This window comes from Periplaneta americana, chromosome 4 (genome assembly GCF_040183065.1).
Source record: "Periplaneta americana isolate PAMFEO1 chromosome 4, P.americana_PAMFEO1_priV1, whole genome shotgun sequence".
NCBI lineage: Eukaryota > Metazoa > Arthropoda > Insecta > Blattodea > Blattidae > Periplaneta > Periplaneta americana.
In genome coordinates this window covers 47,569,808-47,583,994 of record NC_091120.1, presented here as the reverse complement: position 1 = coordinate 47,583,994, position 14,187 = coordinate 47,569,808, and the positions used below count along the sequence as shown (strand labels likewise).

At 36.0% G+C, this 14,187-nt stretch overlaps 1 protein-coding gene across 7 annotated transcripts in view; it reads right to left on the bottom strand.

Moving 5' to 3' along the window:
• rdgA (retinal degeneration A) overlaps nt 1-14,187 on the bottom strand; it is a 727,627-nt gene that overhangs the window by 35,746 nt on the left and 677,694 nt on the right. For all 7 annotated transcript variants that reach the window (XM_069823282.1, XM_069823283.1, XM_069823288.1 and 4 more), the window contains 7 exons: nt 13,100-13,310; nt 9,770-9,962; nt 8,151-8,253; nt 5,881-6,071; nt 3,088-3,185; nt 2,128-2,280; nt 706-919 (listed from right to left, as the gene is read on the bottom strand). In XM_069823282.1, the coding sequence (XP_069679383.1) occupies nt 706-919; nt 2,128-2,280; nt 3,088-3,185; nt 5,881-6,071; nt 8,151-8,253; nt 9,770-9,962; nt 13,100-13,310 (1,163 nt within the window). The remainder of the gene's footprint in view (nt 1-705; nt 920-2,127; nt 2,281-3,087; nt 3,186-5,880; nt 6,072-8,150; nt 8,254-9,769; nt 9,963-13,099; nt 13,311-14,187) is intronic.

Here is a 14,187-nt window from a genome sequence, read left to right as displayed (position 1 = left end):
ACACTGTGTATCTCCTCCTCAGATATTACTCTAGTCAGTCTGCCACCCTTTAATACAATAGGGTTGCATTTCTTTTCAAAAGAGAAAGAAAAATAAAATAAAGTTGAACAGGGTGCTCTAGCTATAAGAGACAGATAAATAAAACTTAACATAAGAAAAATGTAATACATAAAGTTATAATATTTCCTGTTATTAACCTAAATATACTCTTTCTATTAATAAATTATTTAGTACAGTACCGTTACTTGTATTTTTCCTCGAGTTTGTGCTAGACGATTTAGCAAATAATTAGCAAAAGATTTAGGTAAAGATTACTGAATTTTCTTTTTACAAAATAGAGCTGAAGTGGGATAATAAGTACAAATTTGTACACAAATTCTCAAGTAACCAACACCATTATTTGTGAAAACGTATAATGGAAGTGCGCCTCATTTCACACAGTATCGTACATGCATAAAGAAGTATTTACTCTCAAAAGGGGTAGAAAGGAACACAGCTCACAAAAACTACAACCAATATAAACAAATATGGTGTACACATTTGAATTAATGTAAATGTCACTCTAAAGAAAAGTTGTAGGTACTCCCGTCCACCACAAATATCCCTTTAACCACAGAACACGCAAGCTGCTACGGCCGAGGCCTGGGTTGTAGGGAGGGGGAGCGCCGCCGGAGGCGCATGGGTGGATAGCGCCCGCGCACTAACCTGAACTCAGGTGTCGTCTCTTCTCCGAGCATGCTGTTGGAAGACTGCTTGTTGCTAGTGGCTGGAGAAGGGAATGCGGTCTCGTCTTCTGGAGTCTGTGGCAATGTGGAAGGCTCTGTGTCTAATATGAACAGGCGATCACTTGCAATATCTGTCACGTAGTGCAGGTGCTCCTGGGCTCGGTCCACACGGAAGAATCGCTCTGCTGTACATGCTGCAAATGTAATGTAACATAACAGATGAAAATGATATGGTAGCCGAGATGTTTACTTGTCACTTGAGTAATAATTTGTGGAGGTGGCGAACAAAACGAGTTTAACCACAAAAATATTGAGTCAAGGATATTTTTTTCGTTAGGTTGATATTTCCTACAATGTTTCTGCATTAAAATTGATCAAACGAAATGTTATCCCATTAAATTTCTTTTGTAAAAATTACAAGATTATTCAAAATCAATTTAGTCCACTACATAATCAATCAGAAAAGAACAAGTCACAATCAATAAATCATGGAGCCGTAACCATAGCAACCATGATCTCATCATGCTTTACACATTTTTCGTGTTCTTCTTAACCTATACTGTTAATTTTTAGTACTGCCCATTTTACATCTTATTTTAAAAGTTGTATATTATTTTATCCATTTTGAAACAATCAGTGATATTGAAGATAGTGTTGTGAGTGTCGGTAAAGCCAACAAAGGCTCAAGAAAAAGAACTGTAAATCCTAGGAAAAAGAAATTAGAAAGACAAAAGAAGTATCAGTGGTCGTTCAAAAAAGGTTATGTCCACTCTGGAACGTGTTTTACAATATTCGTCTCAAAGATATTAAATCTATCATGCTCAATTATTTGGAAATGAAGTTATTTGATATCTTGCAACACTATATAGTGTTGCAAGATATCACCAGACATTGTTCATAGTCCGAGAAAGAGTTTCATAAATCTGTAGATGGTCTCCATCTATTGACAAATTTATTTTCATACAATCTATATTTTCAATAAGAAAATTTTCAATCCTATGTGGTTGGCTGGGTAAATGAGAATGGCGAGGAGATTTTTCTCGTTGCCAAAACTTCCAGAAAAGTCCCAAGGTTCACTCAACCTCCTACCAGATCTTTCCTGGGGGTAAGACATTCCGAGCATGGTACTGACCATACCACTTTATTCTAGTGCCGAGATTGTGAAAGCATGGAAGTCTACCTCCATGCCTTCCGAGTACAGGCAATAAAGTATGAATTAGACATTTTACAATGCATTTTAAAAGAAAGAGGAGAAGGAGAAATCAGTAAATCTTTAGAAGCATGGAGGAAATATAGGCTACATTCAGTTTTGTTAATTCTTTCGTTCAAATACATTAGTATGATATCGAAAATTTGAATATGATATGTAGGAGGAAAACCAAAAATAAGAAACTGTACTTACAGTCTACGAAGCACCAATCTGGGGAGAGACTGGTTTGCAACTCGTTGTTTTCAGTATTACTATTGCTGTTTTCCTCTTGTAATTTGTTGATGAGCTTTCTAACTTGCTCCAGATCTGACACAGGATTGACTTCTATCACTCCCAGAGGCACAGCTGTTTCAAGAAAAATTAAGTGTTGTGAGAATTCTGATTTAATATATTATAAAAAGGTAATTTCCAATTACTTTAATATAATAATTGATGCCAATGATGTCGTGCTCTAATTGAAATGATATCAAATATATTATTTATGCTCGACCATGCCGAAATGTAGTAATTATACACCTGGCAGTAGTCCTTTAATGCACCTCATTAAAGTACACCTATTCATTAAAGTTCAGGTGTTTAGCCAATGACAAGTCACCTTTGTACCGTTATAAAACCGCAAGTATCAATTATTCTCGGATATGCAATCGAAAGACAATTAGCGAAAAGTCATGGAGGTTGGAAATCCAATACTGTCGCAGAAGGTTATGTTCTGTTACTATAATAATTAGCGTTAATTGTAAATAATATTCAAATAAATTCAATTTGTCATCTCGTTTTTCAATTCTAAATCAATTTCCAGGTTATATCAGACTAATGTTCATCTTATTCTCTATCAAGGTCAATGACATTCGGCCTCGGAAAAAATCAATACTTTCGCGTCTGCGCACATCTCACAATTCAGGTCAGTTCGCATATAACCATAACATGACCTAATTTTGAATAATTTGAAGTTAGAAATATGGTCGAGCATAAAAAGTCGTATGAAACTTGCCTATAATGGTAATTAAGACGCTCGTATGAAAATTATGGAACTCGCTTGTGGTAGTTTCATAAACAAACATACTTGCGTCTTAATTACTACCATTATAGGCTCGTTGCATAATGTATTATTATAAGATAAGTATAGGTACAGTATCTTAAAATTATACAAACCTGCTTGTTTGAGCAATTCCTTGTCATAGTGATGCTGTTCGTAATCAGTCATGCTGATTCGATCAACATTCACTTTTAATGTTTCCAAGGCAGTTTGTCTGTAACAAAATTAATTGTTTGAAAATGTCTTACTTACTGCAACAAAAACGTCTGTTAAGGTTGAAATTAATAATTCATTGCTATTCATCTTACTACTGCTCGTATGCATTTATGTTGAGCCATATTCATCATCACTCAAAAATGTATGCTTAAAAATTCACCCAAAATCCTTGAATATCCCAAAACAAAATGTAAGAACTACCAGCTAACAAGCTATTCATCATTCTTAGATAAACTGATCTCCAATAATCTCTAAAAGGATTATTATTAAATGGCGTATCCCAACACTGTAATGAATTTGGGGAATTACAGTAGCTAGTTAAATCCAGTTACAGCAGTCATTCTCAAACTTTTTGAAGGTGACTCACTTTTGGGCGAGCCTTTCTTTTGCAACCTCCTTCCCAACTACCTTACTGGTACTTAACCCCATTCGAAAAACACAAATCCTGGTAAAATTGAAAATAAGGATAATTTTACTCAAAATCAGTGGATACCACCAAAAGAACGACAAAAATAGAAACATATGATGTAACAATGACACGAAATTTTAAGTACCTAAACATCATTTTTAATACTTCGAAATATTTCCAATGTGATGCTGTGGTAATATTTCAATACAAAGTGGTAAATTTCATCAAAGGAAGAACTCATATTTTTCAGCAAAATTTGTGAAGACATGGTTCGTTATATAAAAATATTCTTTATTATACGAAAGTAAGATGGCTTTCATGGAATACGTATTGAAAAGAGTTTTACAGTTAAGAGCAGAACTTTTATTGTACCAGTATATGCAAGATGAGATATCGAAATATGTAAACCAATTTCCCAATTCTCTTTGGTGTCTTAGACTGGTATTTCTTGCTCATTATTTTCGAACACTTAAACACTCTAAACAGTTGTAGTTTGCAAGGCCAAAATGTTAATATAATAACAGTCAGGAATAAAATCAGCAGATTTATAAAGAAACTTTATTTCTAGTCAATATCAATTGACAAAAAGAAATCTGATTCATTCCAATGCATTAAAGAACTGATGGAAAATTTAGCTACATATGATAGACAAATACTGAGTTTGTTTTTGCTGACAAGCAATTACGTTTTTACAAATTTAAACAACAGCATTTTGAGTATTTTCCGAAAAAAGCGCAAAACAATTACAACAGTGACGGATAGTGAATCCGTTTTTAAACATTTTCGTTCAACTGACTGAAATTGCAGAAAATATGAAGGCAAAGCTCATTTAAATATGTACTTACTGTTGGAAAGTCTAAACTAGACTTTTTTTTCCTCAAAGACTGTAGACCAGTTTTGGATCAAAAGAATGCAAGAATACCTTGAGCTTGCAAAAGTACAGTGTCCACAGTATACTGGGTGTTCAGTTCAAAGTGTGTCATGGCTCGCTGTATGCCGTCATGTGGCTAGCCGATGAGCCTAAAGAATTCAATCTTCCTACACTTCCGCAGAGGTGTATAACCTATGAGGCAGGAAAGTTTCCTAGCAAGTACGGCGTTCATTCTGAAGAGTACGTACCGATACGTACAGTAAAGCCGGTAGTGGCAGGAATGTGAACTGTTTGGAAATACGTACTGTCGGGATATGGGGAGAGGGTTAGCCATCTGTTGCTACGACGTTCAAGTTATACCGTACACGTTCTCAAGTTCAGATTGAAGAACGCCTTAAATAATAGGCAACTTCTCTAATATATAAGCTGAAACTCGCTTCAAATCGGTGACCCAACAACAGTGACGTCATGACACATGTTGAAATGAACACCCAGTAGTTTGTATCCAAATTACCAGAGTCCGCAAGTTTACCTTCTTTATTTCTTTTGCAACAACCATGGTTTTAGTCTTGTTTGCATTTACCTTCATCTCATATTGCTCAGAGCTGTCATTTAGCTCCTGTAGTATATCCCTTAGTATCGTTTCCTCTTCTGCTAACACCACCATATCATCAGCAAATCTTATGCACTTTATTCTTCTTCCTTCTACTTTTACCCCTCCCATGTTCTGTAAACAGTTCTTCACCATATCCTCTAAGTAGATGTTGAACAGGGCATACTTGACGTACTCCTCTCCCAATTTCACTTCCTTCTGACATTTCTTCTCCTATCCTGACTTTGACTCGTTGTTTCATATCAAGGTTACTGAACAGCCTCCTCTCTTTCCAATCCACACCAATTTTCTTTAGGATCCCCTTCAGTTTATTCCAATCCACTCTGTCAAAAGCCTTTTCTATGTCCACAAATACTACATACACTTCTTTATTTTTCTTTAGGTATCTTTCGCTGATTGTTCGTATAGTAGTATTGTGGAAAGACTCAAAATGCCATGTTTGCAATTTTTCTTGGGGAAGATAAATGCGGTAGCTTCCAGTTGCTTTCCACACACCACTCTCTCTTTCGTGTCTTAAAAGATCCCAGGGAGGCCCAGCATGGAGGTGTATATATGTGAAGATAATTAAAATGTAATGATTTACAAAAATATCTTAATAATATTGACTATCTAACAGGTGCACCCGGAATATTTGCAGAACTATAGTGCTACAACTAATCATCATATTGATTTACAAAAAAATGTTAATCTGAGTCCCTTGTACCATCTCTAGAAATAAAGTTGTCGGTCGAATTTTTCCTCACTGGTATTTAAATATGTTAATATGGGAGTAAGCCAAGAATTTAGAATAATTCACTTACTGTATGTTAGATTTTCCTCCTTTCCTCTTGGCTAGCATGGAGGCTTTGTTGAGGAGCGTCATGGAGATGACTGAAGGTGTCAGTTTGCACGCCTCACCATCTACTTGCATAGGAATAGTTTTTGTGGTGATGATGCGTGCAGACCTACACTGTGTAATGCACGTACCATGGCCGCCAGCTTGCAGGAGAGGCTATAACCCAGCATCATCATCAAGTCACTTCTTATACTTTCACAAAAATTAAAGACTTGCAAAAACTTTTATTTACTTATTTTTCTTTAGGATAGATAGGAACACACCTTCATAATTATAACTACACATTTCTAGACTCTTTTATTCAGTGAACTGTGTTGTACCACTGGCAGAATATATCGTTAATACCCCACATATTACACCGAAAGCCATTATACACATCCTCAAATTTTATTAATTAATATGAAACATACTTACTTTAGTCACATTCTGGTCAAGTCTTATCACTATAACTATAAGAATAGTTGACAATTAATATTTGAGGAGAAAAATTCGCTCCGGCGCCGGGGATCGAATCCGGATCCTTGGCCACAGGGGCAGATGCAAGGGGGGGTATTAAGGGGATATATCCCCTCCCGAAATTTTTAAAAAAATACGAAACAAGAAACAAAAATAATATTAATTTTAATTCGTGAATGTACATAGGAATTAGAGGGTTTTCCACGTAAATTCTCTTTGCTAAAGTGTTAAATTCCAAGAACTGCAGGAAGACAAACACAGCGTTCTTACTTCAAGACAGAGAGTCATGAAGAGTATTTTAGGCTTTTAATTTTCCTTCTCTTCTTAGACTATTTCATTAGTCAGCTCAAGGACAGGTTTTTAAATCATAAGGGAATCCTAAAGTCCACACAAACTTTTCTGCCTAAAAACATAGTGCGAGCATCAGATGAAGATTTAGAAACTGCTGTTGAAGCTATAGTAAATCAGTGGCCCAATGATGTTGATGCATCACCAGAGTCTTTCTTCAATGAACTGAAGATGTGGAGAAGAAATTTCCTTGATCAGAAAAATCTTCACCTAATATCTACTGATTTTATATCATCTTTGAACAGGTGCAATGAAATTATTTTTCCCTGCACTCGCAAGTCGCTGAAACTTTTCTGCACGTTGCCTATAACTACAGCAACACCAGAACGGTCGGTCTCAACATTGCGGTATTTGAAGACTTACTTGAGGAGCACGATGAGAGCAGACAGATTAAATGGACTGGCCTTGATGTATGAAGTACTGCATGAAATGTCTAAGAAGCCTCGTCGCCTTCTTCTGTAAATTTCATTCTGTCATTGTTTTTGTATTGCAGTCATTGCAAATGTTAAAATTAAAAAATGATGGTTTATTTAACAACGCTCACAATTGCCGAGGTTATATCAGCGTCGCCAGTGTGCCGGAATATTTTCCCTCAGGACTTCTTTTACATGCCAGTAAATCGACTGATAAGAGGCCTGTTGCATTTAAACACACTCAAATGCCATCGAGCTGGGTTGGGGTAGAACCCGCAACTTGGAGCACAGAAGGCTATACCGACTACACTACTCAGGCCAACTTGTAAATGTTTGTGACTCAGAAACAAATTGTGAATATATAAACTTATTTCTCATTATTCTATTTTTACTATCTCCTCAAATCCCTCCCCGAAAAAAAATCCTGCGTCCGCTCCTGCTTGGCCAAATAAGTCACTCAGCTGAGTGCGCCCCTTGCATAATGGCAGTTGACTTGGACATAAAAACGTCAACATATATGCTTAGCTTGGAGTCAGATCAAAAGAGAAACATTGAAGGAGAAAGATTCGATCCGGTGCTGTGAATTGAATTCGGCGTAGCTCAGTGGTCAGAGAGCTTGGTACGTAGAACCAAGGACCCGGGTTCGATCCCCGGCGCCGGAGCGAATTTTTCTCCTCAAATATTGTCAACTAATTACAGAGATCATTCTGTAGGACAAATTAAAAAATCTTTAATATAAGAATAGTAATTCTTCTAAAATTTTGATGAAAAAAAAAAACAATTTGTTGCTGACTTATTCCCCTTTAAATATAAATTGTTAATACAGATTAGCAATACAAAAAAACAGTTCCAAAAATAGTTATGCTAAACAACACAAATAATGAAACTCAGTAAAACACTGATCCAAATATTAAACTACACTTATCTGTTAATTTATCATGTGGCAACATTGTAAGTGTATCATTCTTGAGAATAACACGCCAACACAAGTTTTATAAGACTTTCTAAACTTACTTACAAGTTGATAGGTGGTGAGGCCAACAACCTCTATGAGCCCATCATCAGTTGCGGGCTCTATACCACCCGCAGTCCTGTTCCAGGGGTGCGTTCCACCCCCATAACTGCAATGACATCAACAGCATACCATAAACATTAGTGAATTGTGTTTTTAAAAATAAATATACAAATAAATCATTAATATTAATATATAGGCTTGTAAACGATGCAGGAACCAAAATTTTAATAGATTGTAAATATCGCAATTCTAAACAAAAAAATTCGCTCCGGCGCCAGGAATCGAACCCGGGTCCTTGGTTCTACGTACCAAGCACTCTGGTGCTGTGGATTGAACTTCGGAGTAGCACAGTGGTTCTTCTAGAGGAGAGGGATTCGATAAGGTGTTGTGGATTGAACTTCGGTGTAGCTCAGTGGTTAGAGTATTTGGTACGTAGAACCAAGGATCCGGGTTCGACCCCTGGTGCTGGAGCGAATTTTTCTTCTCTAATAACAATATGTTACCATAACAGATAATTCTGTATCACCAAAAATTAATCTTTAGGCCTACGTAAAAAAGTTTCAATAAAGTTTGTTATAATGTCTGTAGTTTCCCTTCAATTGGCGATAATTACTTAGTCCAATATTTTCAGAACAGATGCTGGTAGTAGTTTAAATTAGAATATGACAAAATACAACTGAATTCATGCTTAGAACAAACGAACAATCTGACGTTATTGTTGACCGATAATAGAAGAATAGCAATGACAAAGGAAACTTTTAATAGAAAAAGGAGCATCTTCTGCGGACCTGTGGAAAAAGAACTAAGGAAGAAACTAGTGAAATGCTTTGTATGGAGTGTGGCATTGTATGGGGCAGAAACATGAACATTACGACGAAGTGAAGAGAAGCGAACAGAAGCATTTCAAACGTGGATATGGAGAAGAATGGAGCGTGTTAAGTGGACAGACAGAATAAGAAATGAAGCTGTGTTGGAAAGAGTGGGAGAAGAAAGAATGATGCTGAAACTGATCAGGAAGAGGAAAAGGAATTGATTGGGTCACTGGCTGAGAAGAAACTGCCTACTGAAGGATGCACTGAAAGGAATGGTGAACGGGAGAAGAGTTTGGAGTAGAAGAAGATATCAGATGATAGACGACATTAAGATATATGGATCATATGAGGAAACAAAGAGGAAGGCAGAAAACAGAAAAGACTGGAGAAAGCTGGGTTTGCAGTGAAAGATCTGCCCTTGGGCAGAACACTAAATGAATAATAATAATAATAATAATAATAATAATAATAATAATAATAATAATAATAATAATGTATAATTTGAAGTGCAGAGTATTGACACAGAAAAAAATCCATTAGCCTAATACTGGTACCAATCCTGCTACTGTTTCATTTATTCATCCGCACAGAGAAATAGTTTGAAAATAGCACTGATTATACCATAGAATATAGTTTTGGAGAGAACAATATTTCTTATTATATGCATACATTATGATTTCCTGATCATAATTGTAACCATCTAATTTGAAGGGAGAGGTGAGTGTAATATTCGAAAGCAGAGGAAAGAGTAGTGCAAAATAATATGGACAGGAAAACAGAAAAAACACGTGATATATTACAGTTCCTTACCTTGGAATGTTGAGGAACACTATGGCATGGACCTTGTGGTCCTTCAGTTTCGGCGTAAGATCTTTACCATCACATTCTAATGTAACAAACTCGGCAAGACCTTTCCATTTCCGTCTCAGGAGGTCTTTGCCTCCTGCTTGCCCATAGAACATCTTATTCCTTAGCCGAGAGTTGAAACGTTCTGGATGAGCCTCTGTTATAATTAAGAAACAAACATCATTATCGCATCATTACATAATCCAGATAGACAACGAAATTAGAACCAGTACGCAATAGTTTATTCCGAGAGATTTTGTACATGTATGAGATCAAGTGGAGTAAATATAACTAAAAAAATTACACAGTTCAGTCACTACCATCTCTATCGATAAAGTTCAATTAATTAATGCTACATCATAAGTAAAGCTAGACATTTCAAAATTTGAGAAAAGGTATTCTTTTATGTTCTGTGAGTGACGCAAAATCGTTAGTTTTTACTTGAGAAATGCAAAAGATATAGTATGATTTATCGTTTGAAACACCGTCTTTATACTTTAATCTGACCGCAATATACAGTGAAACCTCTCATTTACGGACATCGAAGGGACGTAACAATCTGTCCGCATCTGGGAGGTGTCCTTTATTGGGAGGGAGGCTCCCCAATCTAACAGAAAATTTATAATAATGCATTATTTATCCCTTCACGCTTTAAATGAAATGTATTACTGTAGTTTAATTCTAAATTCAGTATACTGTACTACTATAAATTCTTTGCAACTTTGGAATCCACACCTGTGGAGTAATGGTTAGCATGCCTAGCCGCGAAACCAGGTGGCCCGGGTTCGATTCCCGGTCGGGGCAAGTTACCTGGTTGAGGTTTTTTCCGAGGTTTTCCCTCAACCCAATATGAGCAAATGCTGGGTAACTTTCGGTGTTGGACCCCGGACTCATTTCACTGGCATTATCACCTTCATCTCATTCAGATGCTAAATAACCTGAGCTGTTGATAAAGCATCGTAAAATAACCTACTAAAATAAAAAAAAAAAATTGCAACTTTGGACTACAGTAGATAAAACTGAAAAAGGAAAATACAGCACTGTGCCATGCAATTTTATTCTAGGTCTACAGTTATGCAGTACTGTAATTTACAGTTTTCAACTTAACCTTTACGTTCAGGTGCCATGTCTCTCGAAACAGAACAACTGATTGAAGTGAAGAGAATAATCCTACTAACCCTACAATTTCACGATCGCGGAAACGTTGGACCCACCAGAGAGGTTACATTTTATGACTGTTTATTCTCCCACTTCCAGCTAACAAGGGGTAGCCGGCTGGGCTAATGGTAGCCTACGAGACCCTTATGTTATGTTTCATGTTAAGGAATTTCTGTACAGTTCTGAAAACTAAATTTTCCATTATTGTAACACATTAGGTCTTGAAATCCAAGTTCTGTCCGCAGTCAGGAGGTAAAGCAAGCTTTAGGACTGTGAAACAACTGTCCGTGTCCGTGTCTGAGAGTGTCCGTAAACGAGAGTTTAAATTATTATTATTATTATTATTATTATTATTATTATTATTATTATTATTATTTCTATATTATTTCAGTTGGGACATAAAAATCTGTCTGTATATGAATGTCCGTATCTTGGAGGTGTCCGTTAGGAAAGGTTTCACTGTACAACTTTTCCGTGTTTTGTATTAATGAGCTCTACTTGGCAAAATGAAAATTATTGTAGGCTATATATTGTTGTAATAATATAAATTTGTAACTAAGTTTTTGTTCAATACTTGTAAACAGCAATACTGAACATTTTTTAAAACAAGAAACCATTTATAAAGAGGGACTAGTTTTCTAATTGCGCACTGGTGTACTTTGGTGTACAACCAATTGCGAGATCGTTGCCCACATGCATTTGTTGCCAAGTTTAAGTCGCATCGTATACGTTAGGGGGTGAAACCATTCCGGAAGTTAACAAATGTAAATATCTCGGAATAACATTTAGCAGTGATCTCGGCTGGGGGGAACACGTTACAGACACAGCGGGAAAAGCATGAAGAGCGTTACACTTTGTGATGAGGGTACTAAGAAAAGGTTCTGATAAATCCAAAGAGATTGCATATAAATCACTAGTACGTCCAGTAATGGAATATGGTGCTGCATGTTGGGATCCTTACAGATTAGAACATATTAAGACACTGGAAAAGATTCAAAAACGGGCTCTTAAGTGTTGTCGGAAAATTCACCATTAAAATGGGACACACTCATGGACAGGAGAACGCGAATTCGATTATGCGCACTGTTCAAAACATATAGAGGTGAGTCTGCCTGGAGAGAAATAAAAAAATAGGTTGCAGCCGCCAAATTACTCTTCAAGGAACGACCTCTCATATAAATTGAGGGAAAGAAGGCAGAGGACGGACACTGGAAAGTTTTCTTTTCTCAATCGTACTATCAGGGACTGGAATGCTTTACCTGCAGACTTACTAAAGACTTTACCAACAACCAAAAATGTATTTAAAAATAGGCTTAAGGACCTTACTAATAGACGGTAATTATACACAGTATTTAAAGGGTGTAAATGATATGTTGTTATTGAAGTGTTGTATCAGTGAAGAATTATGTTGTGTCAGTGAAGTGTGCTGTATCAGTGAAGAAGTATGTCGTGTCAGTGAAGTGTGCTGTGTAAGAGAAACATGTTCCTGTCAGTGAAGCTTTATAGTTTATAGTGGCAGTGCATAGTATTTGAACAGTGAAATGTTTTTGAAGTGTTAGTGAAATCAGGATAGAATCAGTGAAATGTGTCGTAGTTCCATTGCAGTGAGTGAGATGACAGCGAAATGAGTGTAATTTGAAAGGTACTTGTGCAGATATGAACATATCATACTCGTGGGTTTTAGTTCGATCTTAGTTTTAAGATACAAATTAGATTTATTTCAAATGTTATTTTAAGTGATTGTTTCATTTAATTTAGTATATTCCCTGTTGTTGTTATTATTATTATTATTATTATTATTATTATTATTATTAATTATTGTTAGTATTAATTATTAGTATTATTATTAATTGTATTTTTAATTAATAAGTATTATTGTCATTATTGAGTATAATTAGTTACCACTGCCACCGGGTATATACCAACTGCAGTGTGAATAAATACATACATACATACATACATACATACATACATACATACATACATACATACATACATACATACATACATACATACATACTTTCATACTTTCATACTTTCATTTTCCCGGTCATTTGATAAAAGTGTAATCGACAACAGAGGACAACATTCAAACAAGATCTCAGCCCTGATTATAGAATTAAGCACTATACTAACCTCTTGCTTCGTGGAATTCCAATGCTATATGGGCATCAACACCAAGAGAGAAATAGTTGTTAACAACATTGAGTGGCAGATTCTCCTTTCCTTCCTCATTGGCTTCAGCATCTGGGTTCTTCTCTACTTTGAGCTCCCAGCGGTCTAACTGAACAATATCACTCTCTCCGATGTTCGACAGGATTTTGGATATTGGTTCGTCTGTGTAGCCCTGTAATCAACCCCAACAGCTTATTTAATCGTATACCGGTAACTTAATTGTTAAAATAATTCATGTGTTGACTAATAATTATAAACAACACTTTAGTTCACTGCATCTGTCTGAAATTTCATAACTTTTAAAACTAGTTTTTGTTTTCAGTCAATTCTTATAGACTAGACGGCAGTTTGGAAGACGGTCGGCTGCTATATGCACCGTAGCATTTCTGGCCATAGCTTGTACAGCAGAACCAATCGGAATCAGTCCGTAACAAGTACTTTCCAAGTTCATTTGTTCACATGTGAGTGTTTCAATACATTGAATAAGTAAAACTAACATTTACTGTGTGTGTAAGATAAATAAATGGAAGAAGAGACTGTAAAAAAAACAAGTATTGCAGAGGCAGGTGCAGAAAATATTGTTTAAGGGGACACTTCTGTGAGTTTTAAAACATTCACAATTTTAATCCAAAATTTGTGAATTTTAAACTACATAAACATACCTACAATACTATCATCTGTGCAAAATTTTGTGCCATTAGGGCTAATCGTTTTGAAATGATATTTTTTAAATGTATTTTATACTGACGTCACTAAAAAGGCTCCTTGCGTCACAATTTTCACAAGTTTTAATTCATATTAGCTCAAAAGCTTGAAAATAGTCGTGGGAACATAAATTAATTAGCTTTTTTAGCACGGTCTAAATAGAGAGGCACAATAAATGTTTAAATCGATTTTCTTAATTTTTCACCATTATTTCACCATTGTGTTCCCTTAAGGTGTATAATTATTTTAAAAACGTTGGCGAGCATAACACTGCCGGCCATCTTGATGCTGACAGCAATGTTGCCAACGTGCAAGAAACGACTGCAGAAGCATGTGGTGTGGGA